The sequence below is a fragment of the Sander vitreus genome, chromosome 9 (genome assembly GCF_031162955.1).
Source record: "Sander vitreus isolate 19-12246 chromosome 9, sanVit1, whole genome shotgun sequence".
In the NCBI taxonomy this organism is placed as follows: domain Eukaryota; kingdom Metazoa; phylum Chordata; class Actinopteri; order Perciformes; family Percidae; genus Sander; species Sander vitreus.
Genome location: NC_135863.1, coordinates 33,666,866 through 33,688,323, shown reverse-complemented (window position 1 = coordinate 33,688,323; position 21,458 = coordinate 33,666,866). Strand labels below are relative to the sequence as shown.

Genomic DNA, 21,458 nt, shown 5'->3' with positions numbered 1-21,458 from the left:
GGAAATGCCTGAGCGAGAAGCAGCGACAGCGGGGCCCATCAGCTCTCATACAGCCACATCAGGCCGCACATTGAACACCCTCACATGATATATCCATCCCCAGTAATTGCATCGCTGTTTAGAGAGGCGGTCGTTATTTATGAAATATTGAAATAACAAATGGCGTCTCCCGGCAGATATTAAGAAGAGAGATGCCACAGATAAGTCAGAGGCAGGCGGCCGCCTTGTCCCCCCGCGGGCCGCCTGCCCAGTCGCTTGGCTGCAAAAAACCTGCAGTCATCACAAAGTGGAAATATTTACTGCTCACACTCTTGCATTATGTGAGGATGAAGTGTGGGCGAGGGCAGCTGAAAAATGACTGTGTTTGTGTTTCGAGAGGAGTGCTAATCAGATTCCTTCAGCTTCAGAGGCATTCGAGGACAGCCGAGCTAAAGGTCCTGAGTGTGGATTTATTTGTTGCATGGGCATAAACAGGAGCCGAGCCTCCTGTAGGGTACCACTGGCGATAGGAAGCTGAAAAACCACAAGCTTAAACCTGGAAAGATGCAGGAAAAAATCGTTACAATATGTTAGCAGACGTGCTAATTAAAAACAAGCACTCAAAAGGGCTTTTGGAAATGAATCATCAGAAACACTACATTAATCATCAGGTTTGTTGTGTAATCACGTGGGTGTCTGTGGGTTTGTGTGTTTGTGTCGACAGAACACCCTTGAGACCTGCACCATCTGCAGTAAGCCCATCATGGAGCGCATCCTGCGGGCTACAGGGAAAGCCTACCACCCTCACTGCTTCACCTGCGTGGTGTGCCACCGCAGCCTGGACGGCATCCCTTTCACCGTGGACGCTTCCAACCACATCCACTGCATCGAGGACTTTCACAAGTATGTTGTTTCTGTTCTTATCAGGTTTAAAATAAATGGTTCTGACAGTGGATGTTATGTGTGCACAAACCCACAGAGAACTACCACCAAACTCTGCAGTCCCCCTCAGCTCTTCATAACGTTTTTCAGCGTTTTGTATTTGTTTTATGAAATGCATCTTTACTGTCTCAGGCAGCGAAAAAACTCTGTACTGTACACTCCCTGCCTGGATCAAATTGCAGACAGACAAAGTTAGCAACTAGGCTACCTGGTGAACACAGTGGAGCATTTAGCAACTTAAGAGCCAGATATTTCCCTCAGGAGTTGGTGGAGTTAATAAAGTGTTAATATTTGATGACATTAGCCAGGAGTGATATACGTCCACTTTCCTTTTCCAATTTCAAAACCTTGAAATACATTTAAAAATGAATTATTTGCAGTACTGTATATATTGTATGTTGTTAGCTAGCAAGCTGCTCGCTGTTTTATCCAATCCAAAAAATGCCTTAATATTGTTTGTCCAGGCTAGTAGTTTTACGCCACACACACCCGAAATTCCACCAGGCATGGATGCGCGTTCCGACTGTGCTGTGGTTTTGTTCCATCGTGCGCCATACTTCGTACCGCCCTGGGACGCCGTGCGTCATACCGCCCTGGGAGCGTCTTAGAAGCAGAGCGTGAGTTTTGCAGGCCCACCTCGCAGATTCCGTTCTTTTGGTCTTTTTTTTTCTTGGATATTTTTGGTTCTACCATAAAAGTAAGTAGTCTACATAGTTAAATGGTTTCTTTCATTTATTCCAGTTATGGATCAAAGATTTGTGGCTGTTTTAGTTAATAGTCAATAGTGTAGTGACGTGAGATATGATCAGGAGTCTGCACAGGCTGTTCATTTTGAAAATTGACCGGATGCTCTAGCCCAGGGGTGTCAAACTCATTTTAGTTCATGGCCCACATCCCCCTAATTTGATCTCAAGTGAGCCAGACAAGTAAACCACTCCAGAAAGATCAGAAACTTTATCTGCCACAGAGTTTTGTTGTCAGCTTGATGTTGGCAAACGCAAGTTCTGCTCTGACAGTGATCTAAAGGCAGCTGATTGGACGAACACGTCACATGGATCTGGCTGCTGCTTCCGGATTTTGGATTTTTCGAACGGCCATTACTGGCGACTCATTCAGAATCCGATCTCATATTGTACTAAAATAGTTCACCGTAACGTGTTTCTGAAAACATTTTAAGAGAGAAATAGGCCATGCAGTTGCTGAATCTGTCTTCATTTCCGATCGACAAAGGTCAGTTTAAAAGATTTTCGTCAGATTTTGAGAGACTCTAGTCACGCTCATCCCGCTCGCCATTTCCAGGTGAGTCCCGACTGCCCTGTCTCCAACTGAACATGTCAGGTCAGCCAAATTGAAGGCCGACAGCTCCTCCAACGGACAACGGCACGGAGCACACCGAACAGACTGAGTCACTGACCTCGCCAGACAGTCCAACGGACGATTATTGGGTTGGTGTGTAACTGCTTTATCACAACGGTGCGATAAATTGAATGTAATACCGCACCTGCTGTGCCGATTCTCCGACCAATCTCCCGCTCCATTGTCCCCTCACTCGCGAACAAGACCCCAAGGTAGGTGGCGAACGGTTTTCCAGAAGTACCTTGGTGCCGACCGAAAGTCCTTCTCCATGTCTTCTCCGAACTTCTCCCACACACGCTGCTTTGCCTCTTTCACGGCAGAGGCTGCAGCCCTTCGAGCCCTTCGGTACCTTGCAACTGCCTCCGAGTCGTCTGGGATAACATATCCCGGAAAGACTCCTTCTTCAGTCGGACGGCTTCCCTGACCACCGGTGTCCACCACGGTGTTCGTGGGTTACCGCCCCTTGAGGCACCCTAAGACCACAGCTCCTCACCGCAGCTTCAGCAATGGAAACTTTGAACATTGTCCACTCGGGTTCAATGCCCCCAGCCTCCACAGGGATGCACGAAAAGCTCCGCCGGAGGTGTGAGTTGAAAGTCTGTCGGACAGGGGCCTCCTCCAGACGTTCCCAATTTACCCGCACTACCCGTTTGGGCTTACCAGGTCTGTCCAGAGTCTTCCCCCACCCCCTGACCCAACTCACCACCAGATGGTGATCGGTTGACAGCTCCGCCCCTCTCTTCACCCGAGTGTCCAAAACATACGGCCTCAGATCAGATGAAACGATTATAAAATCGATCATTGACCTTTGGCCTAGGGTGCTCTGGTACCAAGTACACTTATGAGCATCCCTATGTTCGAACATGGTGTTCGATTATAGACAATCCATGACTAGCACAGAAGTCCAACAACAAACAACCACTCTGGTTTAGATCAGGGAGGCCGTTCCTCCCAATCACGCCTCTCCATGTGTCTCCATCATTACCCACGTGCGTGTTGAAGTCCCCCCAGCAGAACTATGGAGTCCCCGACTGGAGCCCCATGCAGGACTCCACTCAAGGTCTCCAAGAAGGCCGAATACTCCGAACTCTTGTTCGGTGCATATGCACAAACAACAGTCAGAGTTTTCCCCCCCACAACCCGCAGGCGTAGGGAGAGCGACCCTCTCGTCCACCGGGTTAAACTCCAATGTAGCGGCGCTCAGCCGGGGGCTTGTGAGTATCCCCACACCCGCCCGGCGCCTCACACCCTGGGCAACTCCGGAGAAGAAAAGAGTCCAACCCCTATCCAGGAGTATGGTTCCAGAACCAAGACTGTGCGTAGAGGTAAGCCCCACCAGATCTAACCGGTAGCGCTCCACCTCCCGCACAAGTTCCGGCTCCTTCCCCCACAGAGAGGTGACATTCCACGTCCCCCAGAGCCAGCCTCTGCTGCCCGGGTCTGGTCCGTCGAGGCCCCTGACCTTCACTGCCACCCATGTGGCAGCGCACCCGACCCCAGCGGTTCCTCCCACAGGTGGTGGGCCCATGGGATGGAGAGATGTCCGCCACGTAGCTTTTTCGGGCTGTGCCCGGCCGGGCTCCGTGGCAAACCCGGCCACCAGACGCTCGCTGACGAGCCCTCCATCTGGGCCTGGCTCCAGACGGGGGGCCCCGGGCTTCCTCCGGGCAGGGTCACTTCATCCCTTCCTCGATGTTTCATAGGATTTTTGAACCATTCTTTGTCTGGCCCCTCACCTGAGACCACTTTGCCTTGGGAGACCCTACCAGGAGCACAAAGCTCCAGACAACACAGCCCTCAGGTTCATAGGGACACACAAACCTCTCCACCACGATAAGGTGATGGTTCCCGGAGCCGGCTTTATGGCCATAGGAATAAAAATGTCACAGACCCAAGAGAGGGGAATCAAAATTTCTAAGATTAAAGTTGTAAATGCACGGAAAAATAACTCAGATATTCTATGAGATTAAAGTCGTAAATTTGGAATTGGAATTAATTGCTTCTCTTCAGTTTTCACACTTTGCAAATTCATCCTTTGGCGGGCCGGTTCTGGCCCACAGACCATATGTTTGACACCCCTGCTCTAGCCCTTCCACTTCCTGCCTTCCGGCCTGTTGAACACCCCGCGGCTCCGTCAAAAATAGACCTGGTGCATATTTTAGGCAGAGAGCCTCTTTTGAAACGCTTCTACATCACGCTACGTCGCAGCTGGTGGAATCACCTGATTGCTGGAGCCGGTTGTTGTGCCGCCGGAACGCAGCGCACACACGTATAGTGGAATCTAGGGGTAAGACAGGAAACTAGCATACTGTATGTCAGTGTGGGGTTTACAGCTTGTTCCACTGCCCCCAAGTGGCTAAAAAACAAATAATGCTGCTTTAAAATCCTTGACTGACCTGAGAAATTCAGCTGCAGTCTCTGTAAGCCGAATCTATCCAAGAGACCTCAGTGCTTCCCTTTCAGAAAATATTGCGGGCAATGTCACAAGCCTAATGACCTTATGAATTTAATAGTTAATTCCTGTCATTGTGTCGCACTCTACCCATTGCGTAACCGCCACCTTACCAGAAATGTTCCTTGACTCAGTAACCAGAAGGGAAACGGAAGTAAACAGCTGGCTCTTGGTGTGAGTGCACAGCTTTAGCTCGGTGGAGTAGTTGCACTGGCCCGTTGTTTAATTCCACCTGACAAGTGTGACCTGAACAGCACAGCCCTTTGTGTCGAGGAATAGTCATGTTTGGGCCTCAGCCGTGCTTCCATAAAGCCCTTTCACTTCTTAATTCCCAGGCATTCAGTCACTATCCACCGGCCTTCAGTCACCTGACATGACCTGAAGTCTCAGCGTGCTTTTCATATCCTCATTGACCCTACTGTTAGATATACCTCTTTCTATTGAAAGCATTTCCAGACTTACTGATGTGAAATATTAAATATTTTACTAGGAAAGTCAGTTCTGATATTCAAAGTCCTGCTATGTTTAGCTTCTTCCTCAAATATTCTATTTCTATTAACTGTTTCAGAGAAGTGCAAATTTAGCTTAAAGCAGCACTTCAATGGTTGAGTTAATCAATAATTAAACTAAGGAAAATCTGAATAATTGTTTCGTAATGTGTTCACACTATTGTTCATAATCATTTTCTTGTTTTGTTTAACTAGCTGCACCTTACAGAATTAGCACTCTGAATTTCGTTGTACGTTTTTAATGATACATATATAAAGGCATTCTATTCTATAATATATGCTATTTTTACTCTTGTGTCAATGGAGCGATTAGTCCCAGGCTTAGTGTTGGGACTCCCACAGGGGTCACAAGATAAATCTGAGCAGAACAAACTAACTAATGCTGTTATTACTGGCTCATTTCTTTAAATAGTTTTAAATAAAACAAAGGATGGTTGAACTGGTCACAACAAGTAGACATGATAATGGATAGAAAGATGACTTTAAGGGATCATAAGCCAAAAAGTTTGGGACATGCTGAACTAGTCAATTGACATAAAATTATTTGGAAACTGTTTTGATAGTTGATTAATTGTTCAAGTCATTAATAAAGATTTTAAAATGACGCACCTTCTCTTATTCCAGCTTCTTAATTATAAGGATTTTTTTGTTTTCTGTGTTTTTATTGTTATTATATTATTAATTAAACATATTTGGGGTTTTACACTGTTGGTTAGACAAGTCAAGCAACGTAAACACGTCAGCTTGAGCTCTGATGGGAATATTTGACAATTTTCCAACATTTTATAAACCAAACGATTAACCGATTAAAGTATCAGGCAGATAAATTCAATAATGGAAGTCATTGTTAGTTTAAGTCTGTCTCAAAATCAAAAAAACTTAAAAAATAGTGAATGACGATGGATCACGAAAGTTTTTTTTTTACAAATTGTGTTAGTAGATGTCACATTGTGTCATATTTTCTATTGTTGCGATTGTTCTAATTCCTGTTATTCCTGGTTGTGTTTGACAGGAAGTTTGCCCCGCGCTGCTGCGTGTGTTCCGAGCCTATAATGCCAGCGCCGGGCCAGGAGGAGACCGTCCGTATCGTGGCCCTGGACCGTGACTTCCACGTGCAGTGTTACCGCTGTGAGGTATGCTCTCTATGTGTCTATCTCCTCTGCTATGGAAGCTCTATAATTAGTACTGCTGGTTATGTACCGTGTTGCACAGCTCCAGATGACATGTCATTATGGTATGAGGCATATCGTGCATGCCAGTCCCCCGAGTCACCTTTTCAGCGAGACTGAATCATCCCTCTCTCTTACCTGCCTCGAAATAACTTTCCATCTCTCCTCTGCAAAGTTCACGGACTTACATAGTAACCAATCTGTCCACCGCCGCTCGCCGGCTGATAAGCAGCGCTGAGACATTACGTGCCCGGCAAAAGGAGAAGTAACGTGTCACATTGTCAAAGAGCAGTGCCAGTGTGAGTGTACACAGAGTGTTTGGCAGACAGAAAGGTCAAAGAAAAGAAAAGCAGATTAGTTCAGCTGAAGGGGCTCAACAAGAGAAGAATTCTGTCACCAGGGAGACATGAGTAGATGGATTTGTAAGTCTCCGAGAGAGAGAGAGAGTGAGAGAGAGAGTGTGTGTGTGTGTGTGTGTGTGTGTGTGTGTGTGTGTGTGTGTGTCTGTCTGTCTGTCTGTCTGTCTGTCTGTCTGTCTGTCTGAGTGAGAGAGAGATATTGTGTAACCCAGTAGCACAGAGAAAATAATGCCAAAACAATGTGTGTCTGTATTTGCCTGTATTTCCAATTGTCCACATGGTGTGTGTGGTTATTACGCTGTAAGAAGAGTGTAGAGCACACACTGTTTTACAGACACAAGATCAGAAAACAAACTGAAGGCTGGAGTCAGACTGAAGATCCACACACAGCACTTTAATAGAGCAACACTTGGATCTAAGAGATGTAAACACCACAGAGCAGAGCAACAGACATTAACAATCATCACTCAGGTAGTATTTGTGATCTTTTTATTGATCATTAAGAGTCACTCTACTCCCAGACTGACCCAATCAGAGAAGAGCTTGAACATGTTTTTTTTAGTTACTGTTACTTTTTGAGGACAAAATATGCCTCTATAAAGAGGGCCTTAGTAGAGAAAACGCATATATGAAATATTATAGACAAGCTACAGTAGAGTTAGCAAGGTCGATAAACACACACATACATATATTTAAAGCTAGAGTGCGGAACATTTACATATAAACGAATGTCCTTTACATTAATGTTGACTTAGCCTATCACCAGAGTACCGGAAGAGGGCTGCAACTAAGGATTATTTTCATTGACGATAAATCCGTCGATTATTTTCTCGATTAAATGTCAGAAAATGGTAAAAAGAAAATGTCGATCAGTGTTCCTAAAGCCCAAGATGACGTCCTCAAATATCTTGTTTTGTCCACAACTCAAAGATATTCAGTTTCCTGTCACAGAGGAGAGAAGAAACCAGAACATATTCACATTTAACAAGCTGACATCAGAGAAATAATGTTGTTTTTTTCAAAATAAATTACTCAAACTGATTAATCGATTATCAAAATAGTTGGTGATTAATTTAATAGTTGACAACTAATCTAACATGCTTATTATGACAATGCTAACATGCTGATGTTTAGCAGTTATAATGTTTACCTTATTGTAGTCTATCTACTGAGTCCGATCTGATACTTAAATTTACCTAAATATTGATTAAATATGTATCTGGCATGGATAGGATATGGCATGGATATGATATGAATGAAAATGTAATTGGGAGAATGTGACTCCTAAAATTGATGTGAATAATCAGCTAGAGAGAAGAAGATTACTCTGTTGGAGTTGTTGGGACTTTGAAAAACACAGTTCAAACCCTTGGTGTGAAGAGAGAGACTGTTACCCAGTAATGACCAGTTGGTACCCCTCCAGACTCACCGGCTGGTAGAAAACCATAACACTTCTTTTCTGCAGAGAGCGTCCTGTAACTTAACACTGGCTGAGTTTTTAAAAGCGGCAAATGTCTGATTCAGGGTGCGAGCACAGTGATGGCTGAGCGTGGCTAATGACTGGGTTTGTGTCGGTGGACTAACGGAGTGTCTGTGTCTTGCAGGACTGTGGCTCTCTGCTCTCAGAGGGGGATAACCAGGGCTGCTACCCTCTGGACGGACACGTCCTCTGCAAAAACTGTAACACCAGCCGCATCCAGGACCTCACCGCCAAGGCCACCACCGACCTCTGAACCGCCCGTAGCCCGGTCACCTCCACTGTGATAACCCAACGCTCGCTCGCTCTCTTTCTGCCTCCCCCTCTATCTTTCTCTCTCTCGCAAACATACTGATCACAGAAGCCTGCATTCCTCAGCATATATACATATAAATATCCCTCTATATATATTCACTTTCATTAACAAGAAAAAGCATCACGTGTTCACCTGCACATATGTTTCTAACGACTCGGTACACTCACAGCAGAAGAGGCTGTGTGTTTCTTAACTGTGTTAAAGGAATAGTTGAACATTTTTGGGAAATGTGCTTACACTGTACACTTTATTAGATGAGAAGATCGAAGCCACTTTCATGTTAGTATGCTGAATATGAAGCCGTAGGTGCTGGAAACAGCTGGCCTGGCTCTGTCCAAAGTTTTCAAAGAAATCCACTCAACTGTACCCTAAAAGCTCACCAATTAACATGTTGAATCTCATTTGTGGTTTCACAGAGGTTACGGCCGGCTTCTGGCCAAGAAGTAGTAAATTAAAGCTGCAACTTGTCACTTTGAAACTTCTGTTTTTGTACAGATAAAAAGTGTGTGTTAGTGAGTTTTAGAGGTGTTACCTCTGACAGAGCCAGGCTAGCTGTTTCCCTATGTTTCCAGTCTTTATGCTAAGCTAAGTTTAAGATTGACTGTACAGATATAAAAGTGGAATCAATCTCCTCATCTAACTCTCGACAAAGCAAATAAGCATATTTCCCAAAATGTCAAACTATTGCTTAAAATCACTCCCAGACCCATCAGTTAACAGGTTACAATATACATCACTCAGTGTTATTATCTCATATCATAATCATCTGCAACCGGCGTGTTCTAGCCAGGGTGCGCATGTATGCATGCAAGCCCAACGTGTTCTCACTGACTGGTTGTTTGGAGTGTGGCTGCACCCCATGTTTGACACACCTGCCCTGCAGGTGAAGATGGATGGATGGATGTGTGTGTGACTGTAGCTTCATCGGTATTTAGAAAAACTAAGCGCGTACAGTATGTTGGTGAGCACATTATTTTTATTCTTTAGTGTTTGTACAGTGCACATCCATAGACGGTACATACACACACACACACACACACAGAGATAATATTACACACTGAAGCCTATTATTGCAAAACAGTTCTGCATAACTGAACACCAAAGAATTTAATTGAAACTGCCATATTTACAGTGCAAGTACTTTGTGTGCAACTATATTAAAGGTTACTTACATGATATTGATCGGGACCACAGGAATGACAGGTGGTAGTTCTCAGTGTCAAAGACAAAATCCTCAATAGGCAGCTGTTGAATGCAATTCCCTTTTTAACATAATATTTTCTTTATACTTTCCAATCAAATGTACTTTTATGTATACAATAGATTATTTTCTGTTGGCCTGAACAGTACAATCATGGCACTCCATTCATTAGATATGGCCCTAGTTTTGAGCAGATAAATATGTAACTTACAATGACATAGATTAGTGATTGTGCTGTAAGAAGTCTGCTGGCTATGCAATTTGTGATGTTAATTGCATCGACACTTTATAAGAACTTTTATGAATAAGGAAATATTTTACCTGTACAGATTGGAGCATAAGTGTCCTTATAGTAATCCTTGAATCCAAACGATGCTGTTGGTACTGTGTGACTTTGTGTGTCACTGTGCTGTATGTCAGTATTGATTGTACCACTCACGCTTGTCTTTTATATTTAGTGTTTGTTTAAAGTTGATGGGCAAAGAAGGGACCATGAGAGCTGCCCCTAAAATGACTGATTTTAATTATTATAGTCAGTTGACCAGTAGTTTGACTGTTTGACTTGATAGTTACTTCGTTAGAATCACTAGAGCAATACGAAGACTGTGAGTTAAAGGTACCCTGTGGAGTTTTCATCCACTTTTATGATTGGGTCCACATTTTGTTTGAATTTTGCACAAAGACCCATATGCAGAGTCAGGGTCGCTACAGTCTGGAACAGCTCCATAGACAATGAACTGGGGAACATGTTTTAGATGACACTGAGAGCACCGGGGGGAATGTGAGGGGAGGATATGGGCATGTTTTCTATTTCAGAACTAAAAACACATACAACAGAATAAAGCTCATTTTGGTATGAAAAAAAGAGAAAACAAACATTCTGGGGGGTTTCCAAAATCAGTCTCCCCTTCATTCTCTATGGAGCGGCTCCAAACTTTATACTTGATGACGTCACAACTCTGAGACTGACTTCTCTGGTTTCGGGCTTTGAGAGAGAGTAGCTTACGGTCATAAATATTGATTGAACTTTCCCAGGCCTTTGAAATAACATATTGGAATTCTGAGTTAAGGTGGCGTTCCCCTTTAAGTGTTACTTACATTCACTTCATAGAGAGGCAAAACAAAATGACCACGGACGCAAAATGACTACCAAGACTACTCTTTGGAAATTACGTTTTGTGCCTCTTTCAGAGGTTTGGGGGCCTTTACATGTCTGTGTCCAAGGGCCCATTGTGTCATACATAGTTTGTCCATGGCTGTAGGCATCACAGCGCATGTGGGTGATGTGCCACACATTTTTTTACAGCTGGTTTCATGCTATTCTGCTAATCGACAATTGGTGGAACAATGTGTATAGAAGCGCAGCAGTGTGCCTGCAAAAGCAGTGAAGAAGAACTCCAGTTTAAAGTATACAAACAATCGGCTTTGCAAATGTTTACTGAGAGAGAAAATGAATTCAGCATGTTTGCATTTTGGTGTTTACTTTGTTTACAAGAAAACTCCACAGGGTACCTTTAGAGACTGTAGGTAATAAGTACTGGTCTGCCTATTTGTTAGTTGGATTGGTTTACAGTGTTTCCCAAGGCCCGGTTACAGATGTCTTGTGCATGTGGATGGATATATTATGAACAAGGCGATTAATTATAATTTCAGAGAATTCTCTTTACTTCTCTTTCCTCTTTTCCTCACACATTGAGAAGTGGTGTTTTCATTGCCATTTGGATACCAGAAAGTGCTTATACCAACAACTATACTGTGTCAACTGTAATCAGTAAGTCTAGTGACATCAGAGTGTCTGTGACTGTGGCGATGTTTTAACCAGGGTAACACATTGTACATAACTGTGCTAATAAGCCCATTAATAAATGAACAATTCATTAGCCCTTTGCCAGAACACATTTTCTACTAAAAGTAAAGAAAACTGTTGATTATTTAAAATCTAAAGGAGTATTTAATATTAAACACAGTAAACACTCTGCACTGCTGGTTCTCTAGAAGGTTAGGCAACCTAAACTCCATGTCCTCAGGAATCTTTCCATCAATATCTGCAGCGCAGTTCACCGGTAACATCCAAAAACCAGAAGACAACCAGACTTACAGTGATGTGAAACAAGCTAACTCCCTGAGAAAAGAATTGTGATGTGTCTTAGGCTGCATTTACATTGCTACGTTTTAGTTTAAAAAAGGAATATCTTTTGCTACATTTACACCTTGGCATTCCCCCTACTTAAGTTGGAAATACATTTACAGTCATCTCCAGCATATTTTGTCATATTATCAGTTATTCAAAAATAGATACTTATAAATAGATCAAACTGTTTGAGAAAAAACATTCAAATCTGTTCATCTCCCTAGTTATAGAAGATATCTATACTCTCCTAATTCTATCTCTACTTCTTTTAAAAAAAAAATTAAAAGAAATGACATACAGTATATCACACCAGCTACATTATGATCCAAAGCATTGGTCATTTGACAGTTGACTCAGTAAGCCATCTGATTACTGGTTGTTAGGCAACAAAGGACTAAAAATACACACTCTATATATCATTATGTCACATGTGTTGCTAGGTTTCAGCTCTCAGAGATGTTGCTGGGGATTCGGCTACAGGGCCTTCTGACCTGCTGGGATAATTAGACAGCATTGTTAAAGGTACATCTCAACACAAATGAAGATCTTTTCAAATCGACTTAAACAGGCAGAGATTAAAAAACCTACAGCTGATGCATTTAAAACCAGTATCTGAACAAAAGCAGTGCAATGAAGCTCTTACTATTCTAGTTCAGGTGCTTTTCATAGCCACGTGTCTCTGAAAACAATAGCTTACAGTACTAGCTGAGTCAGAAAGTGGACATTTTGACATTTCTTTTCTGAAGGCGAAATGGTAGTCATTATTCAGATCGGCCTCTGGTTCTTACTCTACAGGAAAACATGTCATTGCAATACTGTAGCAATATGGAGTAGGAGCATTTGGTGTGCTTTCAGGCATGACCATTGCACAGTTGAGTCATTCTAGTGTTGTGTTTAACTTAATTGGTGACAGCATGAGGAAGCATACAGTAATGGTGAGCTACCGACATCATCAACATGTAAAATAAAATAAAATGTATTTGCTGAAATGTAAAAATGTAGTTGCAGAAAGTGAGATTTCCACAGTAGCCTTTTACAGACTGCTGTCAAATCAGAACTTCTCTGTGGTGTTTGGTAAATGTACCGGTTCATGTCAATTTATTTTATGTAACGTATAATACAGCCATCAGTTAGAATTGTTGTTTAAAGCACATGTTCACACCTTGTGCATGTTAAGTGTTATACACCAGGAAAAGACTGCTATTAGAGTTTGATAAAGGATGTGAGGTCATTTAAAGCTGCACAAATCAATATTTTTTATAATAATGTGTAAAGTAAATGGGCTCACTCATAGTGACCAACCCACAGAGAATGATCGCCATTTGGCAGACAGGCAAAGTTATCATCAAGCTGGTGAACAAAGTGGAGCATGTGTCTTGTTACGCTGCCCCTAACGGGCTAAAAAACATCATTAATGCCCTTTTAATAAGATTATTTAATATAGAAAACATATTTGCACGTGCCATATTATATTTTAGCCTGCAAACTGCTCAGTAAAGAGTAAAAAGATGATACTAATAGTGTATGTCTAATGTCTTTTTCTGGTTTTAAATGATTTAGATTTGATGTTTCAAAAATATTTTATTATTGGCTTATTAGCATGTTTTCCACAAAGCGTACCCCTGTCACAGAGTTAAACGTCAATGTGCCATAAAAGCTGTACTAAACTCTCCTGTTTACAGTATTTGTGTGGACACATCACACATCTTTGTGGAAGCATATCTCACATGAAGCTCCATGCTACAAGTAGAAGAAAACACCTTAATGATTCTTTTATTTGTTCAGTGTATTTGTGTTGCCTACTGTCTTTGTTCTACCCATGTCTGTAAAAGTGCCTTTGGCTGAGCAGTATTGAATCTCTATACTGTTGCTGTGTATTTCATGTTTTGTCGTGCCTCACTCAAAGATGTTGCCATGTTTACCAAAGTAAAAATCAAGAGGATGCCTTTATCCATACAGTAGGAGTTTCCATCAGCCGCCTGCTTAAGGCTGCAGCAGCGGACTCTTTAATGGTGTTGAGTGTGAAACTCAAGAGCTTGACCCTCTCTTGTTAAAGCAAAGTGTCTCATCTGTGCTTGATCTTTGGAAAGGGGTATGTAGTCAACTGGTGTGGGTTTTTTTTCTTTCTTCAATAAAAGCTTTGCAATAGCGTCTGTCGTTGTGTTCGTTATTGAGAGGAAGTCACAAAATCCGCAACAGCTTCTCTCATTTAATCTCTATTTATTATAAGTATAATTTATTTATTATTAGTATAATTTGAATTATATTAGAAAATAATAATGCATGTCACTAACTTTGCTTCTTCCCCGGAGTCCTCGTGCTTCCTCGCCTCGCAGGTTTCCTTGGATTGTGGTGGCACCTGGATGGTGGTTGCAGCTGCTGTCGTAGTCCTGCTCAATGCCCTGCACTGCTACTACTATTACTAGTCAGAGAGTTATTATCTTTTTTGTAACTATAATTGCCACCACCATGTCATTCCAATATACCCACTGCTCATTATGAGTCATTTTCCTCCCTCTCTCTCCCCTCTCTCTCTCTCTCTCTCTCTCTCTCTCTCTCTCCCTCTCTCTCTCTCTGTCTCCCTCTCTCTCTCTTCTCTCTCTCTCTTCTCCTCTCTCTCGCTCTCCTCTCTCTCTCTCCCTCTCTCTCTCTGTCTCTCTCTCTCTCTCTCCCCCTCTGTCTGTCTCTCTCTCTCTCCTCTCTCTCTCCCCTCTCTCTCTCTCTGTCTCGCTCTCTCTCTGTCTCTCTCCTCTCTCTCTCTCTCTCTCTCTCTTTCTCTCCTCTCTCTCCCCTCTGTCTCTCTCTCTCTCTCTCTCTCTCTCTCTCTCTCTTCTCTCTCTCCCTCCCACCCAAGCCAGCAGCGTCAGATGGCCGCCCACCAAGAGACAGGTTCTTCTGAGGTTTCTGCCTGTTAAAAAGAAGTTTTTCCTTGCTGCTGTCGCATCCAATGCTTGCTCTTATGGGAGTTGTTTGGTCTCTGTAAATTATAGAGTGTGAGTTGAGGCTCCGACTATAGACGCATTTTCATTTCCAGATAACTACCTATCTGAGCGGTATCGTTTTTCTTGCCAGTCTATCAGTTATGTATCCTACATAACCTTATCCGTCCTCATATCACTAACGTCACCCATCGTGGACGTGCTCTACATCCCAAAAGATTATTTGCGTCGCATTATGTTTTCTCTACAACATTGTTGATGCGGAGCATATTAGTAAAGCTGTATAGCAAAGCGCCGTCAGAAGAGTGTGACTCGCTCTGAAGCGTGTTTTAAACGTTTTTGGATAGTTCCCTGGACACAAACCAATAAGAGCCATTAAAAAGGAGTTCCACAGGTGAATGATGTAAACCCTTGGAAATAAAAGCTAATGAATTATAATCCTGTTAATGATGGTGCTGCAGCCTCAGAATGGGATTAGTAGGCCTAGGACTTTTATAGATTATAGGTTCAATACCATTTCACCAGTAATATTATACTGATGATTAAATATGATATTAATACACTATATTGGAATTTATGCATTTACTCTAAAAGCAATTTTCTACCACACCGATTCTCTCTCTTTTGCAGCAGCCGCTGTGTTGCTTTTTTAACGAAATATATGTTCAAACTCGCTGTATGTGGCATGAGTATTTCCACCGACCAGTTTGTTTGTGGTTGTTACCATGGTGAATCGTAGTATCATGGCTCCATTCATGCTGCCTTTGCGCTTAACTCTGAGTGAACCTACTCTGAGTTTATTGAACCAACTCAAATCAGCTGTTCTGGAACCAAAAACACCATAAATAAAATTTTATTGAAAATATTACTTTGAGTTAGGTCCCCCCCGACGCTGGTTAACACTATCCCTTTGCATTCTGGTCCATTGGATTGCCCACATAATGAGCTCCTTCTCTCTTGTCTTCTCCTTCGGCCCATCTGAAACGTCCCGTTGACTCCCCGAGCAGCGTACCTGCAGCTGAAAGAGATTTATTCCCAATAAATACGACCCAGGGCTCCTTCACTCTCTTCAAGAGTCATTTAAAAGCCCTTCAGTGGCAGCAAATGCCCCGTGCTTACACAGCTCCCATTCACTTCCTGTGAGTCCCCAACCGCTCTTTAGACAAATTGGAATCACCTGCTTAATACTGTAGAAATTCTACACTTACAATGGTCTTTTGAGTGTACATCTAGGACAGCGGTTTAATTACACAGAGATACAGTGTGCAGTCTCTTTTCTTTTTTTTCTTGTGGCCACGATCAGCAAATGCACTCAGCTATGAAGTATGCTTACTGGGTTCAGCTTGATGGAGTTGTTAGAATAATTTAAAGACCTCCTTTTTTTTCAAACTGCCTTCCCAAGACCCGCTTGATTTAATCCTTTTCATTTGTCATCTTCACTTGTGTGCTGCGTATCAGCAGTGAGTCACTGAGCATTTCATTTTCCTTCCTGCAGATTGCTAAATTGAAACAGAACATCTGAAATGTAAGAGAGGCCAAAGCGATCTCTATGGACAAAACCAGATATTATTTGAAATGTCAGAAACAAAACTGCAGCAGCCAGTGGTGTAACATAGAATTTGAAATCAAACCAAAATATTTAGCCGCAGCAGACCCCGATGCTTACAGTAAATACAGTCATTATATCATCAGCTCATTGCCGCTGACATCAACTGTGGACTGGAGAGCACTTATTCACCCCCTTATTTCTCTGCTGGTAAACTGAAGATTTTGGAGTGCCAGCAACGTGGAGATCTGTGTGTGTGTGTGTGTGTGTGTGTGTGTGTGTGTGTGTGTGTCTGACAGAGAGAGAGCGACAGAAAGCGAGCGAGAAGCCCTCCAGCAGTTCAGCCGAAGACTTGCGTTACTGCACATAAATCTGGTGTTTACAAACAAACAGATGAGTGATGGCCCCCCCAGCCAACATGATGTAGCCTCCAATTTCTTCCTCTGCATAATATTCCAGCGTCAAGTCTCCAGGGGCCTGCTTCCGCATTTTTGAATGTCTTCTTCTAATACTCTGAATTATTTACCGGGATGCAAAAAATGAGCACAAGGAAGCAAAATGGGCTACTATCATGTATAATCTCGCACACTCCCATTTAAATGAAGCTGTCATATGGTCAGATTTACATAACATTACAATGTGGGCCGACATGGCAGCGCTCCGAGCTTAATGTTATTAGCTTTCAAGTGAATTCCCACTGTGCATTTGCATTAAGAGCATTGATTTTGTGCGTCCTTGAGTTGGCTAAAGGCAGTGATGTAATCACGGAGTCAGTGTTGCTTTCGGTAGAACTTAGGCAGATCACTCGGAGACACAAATCCAAGCCATCCCAATGTGCACGTTGCATGAAACCATTATGAGTGCCTTTTCTTGTTCTACAACCGGCTGTGAGCATCCAAGGAGCGGCCGAGGTGCCCAGAGAGTTCAAGGGTGCCAGCCATCTTCATGACTTAACATTTGTGGATTATTTCCATCAAAATATTTGAACCAATGAGAACATTTCAGTACTTCATAAAGAGAAGAGAAACAAACAAAGGCCTTGAACAGACTTGATATCAGTGTTGTAGATGTCACGGGTTACTCAGAAGCCAAACGTAATTTTTTGCATTAAAACGTTCAATAACCTAGTTTTATTCAATACAAAAATTCAGATGATTTATTGGATAAACTAATACAGTTGTGAAATCATGTTGCTCAACATATATCCATGCTTAGAGTGAAAGTTAATACCTTAATGGATAATTTCCATATATATATTTTTTGCTTCTGCATGGTAAATTAGTTTGGAACTAATATGTTTTACCAATTGGTAAAAACAGTTTAGTTCCGAATCTTTTTTTTCTTTTTCTTTGTTTTTATAATAATTTTTATACATTTTATGTCTTATATGTGGTATGTGAGCCCCTAACTAAAGACAATTTTCTATCTTTATCTGATAGACAATACATCTTTTTGAATCTTAAATCTTTTTTCTTTCTTTTAGTTTTCAAAGTTTTTATTTGAATTTTAAAAGTCTATTTGGGGTTTATGCTGTACAATCAAGATGTTAAATGATGAACATTACCTGCTAAACATCAAGATGTCAGCGTGAGTATATTAGCATTCTGCTCTGTCGAAACACAGCAAAGCTGCTAACATGACTGTAGCCTTGTCAGCTAATAGTGAAAACATCATTACAGTTAGTGTGCTACCTTAAATTACTTTAGTAACTGTACCTTTAGTTCAGACTGAACTGTTACAAATGTGTTCCTTAAAGTCCCAGAAATGTCTTTGTACAGTTATGTCAGACCAGAAGGTGCATGTGGTGCCCATTATGTGCCCGTTACAGTCCATCTGTGAAAGATGTGCTCTCCAGTACAAAAATGTTCTTCCCCTTTGTTTTTGTGAGCTGACTATAAATTAGAAATGTTCCCAATAGCAAGTTGGGATGACATTTTTGGACAAATTTCCAGGCTTTATCTGTAGAATAATAAACTCGGAGGCATCATGCATCTTTTAAACCTGAAAAAAACAGAGATTGTAATGATTTCTTTCAGAATTGCAGAAGACGTTTTTTTCTGGGGGCATTTCTTTGGACAGGGCTATTAGCCTGAACATGCCTCCTTTATGGTCTGTAACTTGATCATTCCTCAAAGAGAGTAAAGGCGGTGAATAAATGCAAATACAGACTAGAGGTCAGCTTGTACAAATGTGAGTATCATTTACATAAGAACCAGCTGCACAATGGACATGGTGACACACTGTAAATTATCACAGAAAGACTTGAAGCAGACTCCACTATCTGCAGTCTGGCAGAGATTAATAAATTAATGGTAATTGATTTAATACGGGGGGGGCGTGTGAACACTTGTTAACTGCCAGTGATAGTAAAGGCTTCAGTTCAGCTGGATAAAACACAGCGTGGTACTGTAGTATTGCTAATTACTGCAGTTCCTTTGTTTTGAGAGCAAACGCAAACGTCTTTTTTTAAAAATCAGTTGCGAAATGACACAAATCAACTTTCCTCATTGGACATGTGAGGCTGCCCTGATAACATTTGTTTGAATTGCTGTGCTTTGCCATAAGCCATGCGGCCTTTCATAACTGAGATTCATTAGAGACGCTCCAGTATCAGTTACTAATGCTCACAGAGAGATCTGTTCCCATATTGTTATTTCATTCACACAATCCCAAACACCGGAAAATACAATGGACAGAGTCCGTTAGTATTCCCACAGTTAGATCTTTCAGCTGACTGACGCCTAACCCTAACCCTTTCCTCTCCTCAGGCATCCGGCCCTACTAACTGAGAAAAGGGTCCAGAGAGGCCATGTACATTTTCAGGGAATTTGGTAGAGCCAAAAGGACTTAATTAAATACAGATGTGCTATTATGTAAATACACCTACTGTTTGCTATCTTGAAACAGCAACAACAAGCCAATGCAAGTAAAAAAAAAGAGATCTCTCATGAATCACAAATTAATAAACATATACAATATTACCATAGACAAAACACAAATTTACACAATATATGTACATCAGAGATGGGGACCCGAGTTTGAGACTCAGACTCAAGTCGCACACACAAGACGCACACACATAGCGACCTACGTAACACGTCGTCTGTAACGTATCTGCTGCGTGCTGCCACACGTGAGAGAGGGCAACAAACATGTCGGCCACACCGGCAGATGCAGATTCATCAGAAGCTTTGGCTTTAAAAATTTCATACAACAAGGCCCAAACATAAGAAGCACTGAATACAAAATAATTGATGTGCTATCAAGATAAAGAAATCTGGCTCAGCCACATCTCATTTTATCAGGCACCTGAAAACGCACCCTGACAGGTTAGCAAACATGTTTAGCTCAGCATTGGCCATTTAACATTAGCTAGCTTCTCGCTTTAGCTATGAGACTTGACTTGGACTCTAGCTCAGAAACCTGTGGGCATCTCAGATGTACAAATACCTAGTTTGAGTCATTAATTGTTACTGTGGGTATAAGTAGATTTGTCATCATTACTTTAAACTCCAACATGATAACAGAGGTGTGAACCTGGACTATTTGTTTCATTCACAATGAATATGTTTTATGCTACAGTAGGCTATAAGAGGGTAATGATGCTGTGCTGCTTTTTTGGCCTTTACCTCTCTATACATCACAGCCATCACTCACCCTCACCCCTCCTGCCACAGTCTGACTGTCAGGCACACACTGCGCCCATGGTTGATTTATATGCAGCACAGGGGTGGGGTTCAGATCCGGATAAATCCACAGACTTTACTGACTTAGTGTAGATGCGTTTCTCCAGCTCCACTGAAAGGTAAAGCAGTTCTCATGATTTAAGGCATTCTTTGAACTGTCACCCCTTGACCTAAGGGTAAGAGAGTCGCCCGTGGATTTAATGCAAAACCTTGTGTTTCCCTGTGAACTTTCATTCTCACACTAAAACAGGCCGACTGATTAAGCCAGCTGAGGATATCTGAATGCTAGAACAGTAGGCACAAAATGAATACCACTTTCTTGTTTCCTTGAAAGTTGGTGGTTTGTTGAGTGCTACCAATTATACCTGAACCTCCACAGATACCATTTTAATAGGTATAGAGCCAAGTGTTTCCATGTCAACCAGAATGCTTTTTTAAATGCTTACAAACAGAAATGTGTCGTATTATAGTGCAAACGAATAATTTAATGTGGAAAATTGTGGCACTGTGTGTCATACCTCTACAACTCCAGTCTCTCTTCATCAACACCACCTGTCATGTTGCAAACATGTTGATTACAATTGATTTTAATGTGGATGTTGAGTAACACTAAAAAAAGGATACTGTCCCAGTAATCTTTTCGAAGAATTGAACTGTCAGTGTTTGTTGTTACTACTACCACTTGGGGTGGCAGAGGCTGGACATTTTAACATTCCATTGCTTTTAGCTAAGCATTTATATTGCTTATTGCTAGCTATTTCAACTGTTTATACATTACTTTTAGCAAATTATTCTTATTATTATTACATTACTTCTCTATCTAGTTAACTCGTTTCTTATGTACTCTCAATGGCTACACATGGTGTGTAGCTCAGGTTGATGGGAGGTGTGTACTGTGAAGTCAGCTATCAGCTGGTTGCCTACTGGTTAGTATGACTATAAACATACTAAAAGATCAGCATAATACTAGCTTGGAAACCAGATACATCTGTGAGCTCCTGTTTTATTTGCTCTGGCAGATGCGTCTGGTCCCCCTCCTTTTCAGACAGATTTCCAGCCGACCTGGCCCGGGTCGGCCAATCACAACCATTTTTCTAATATGGGGGCGTGTTTCAAACATTGACTGACATCTTGTGGAGCCTTCGTGCTTTACGCAAAATACGTCTTTGGCTTGCGCACCCTCACGCCGGGGACACTACAACGAGCATACACCTAAAGAGGAGCACTGCTGAGGCAAACAAACCAGATGGCTGCAGCTGATGTGGAACTTTCTGTTGAAGTTTTCAAATTGTGATTGCAAAAACTCTCTGCCTGCTGTAGTCTATTAACATATTCTGTTGCTCTTATTGGTTGTAGGTCTATCCAATTATGTCCAGAGGCATTTTGGTCCACGGCC

General features: G+C 42.1%; 1 protein-coding gene across 7 annotated transcripts in view; it reads left to right on the top strand.

Annotated features, from left to right (window-relative positions):
• lpp (LIM domain containing preferred translocation partner in lipoma) overlaps positions 1-9,061 on the top strand; it is a 192,122-nt gene extending 183,061 nt beyond the window's left edge. For all 7 annotated transcript variants that reach the window (XM_078259864.1, XM_078259861.1, XM_078259863.1 and 4 more), the window contains 3 exons: positions 704-882; positions 6,251-6,371; positions 8,371-9,061. In XM_078259864.1, the coding sequence (XP_078115990.1) occupies positions 704-882; positions 6,251-6,371; positions 8,371-8,499 (429 nt within the window). In that variant the 3' untranslated portion in view covers positions 8,500-9,061. The remainder of the gene's footprint in view (positions 1-703; positions 883-6,250; positions 6,372-8,370) is intronic.
• The last annotated feature ends 12,397 nt before the right edge of the window (positions 9,062-21,458 follow it).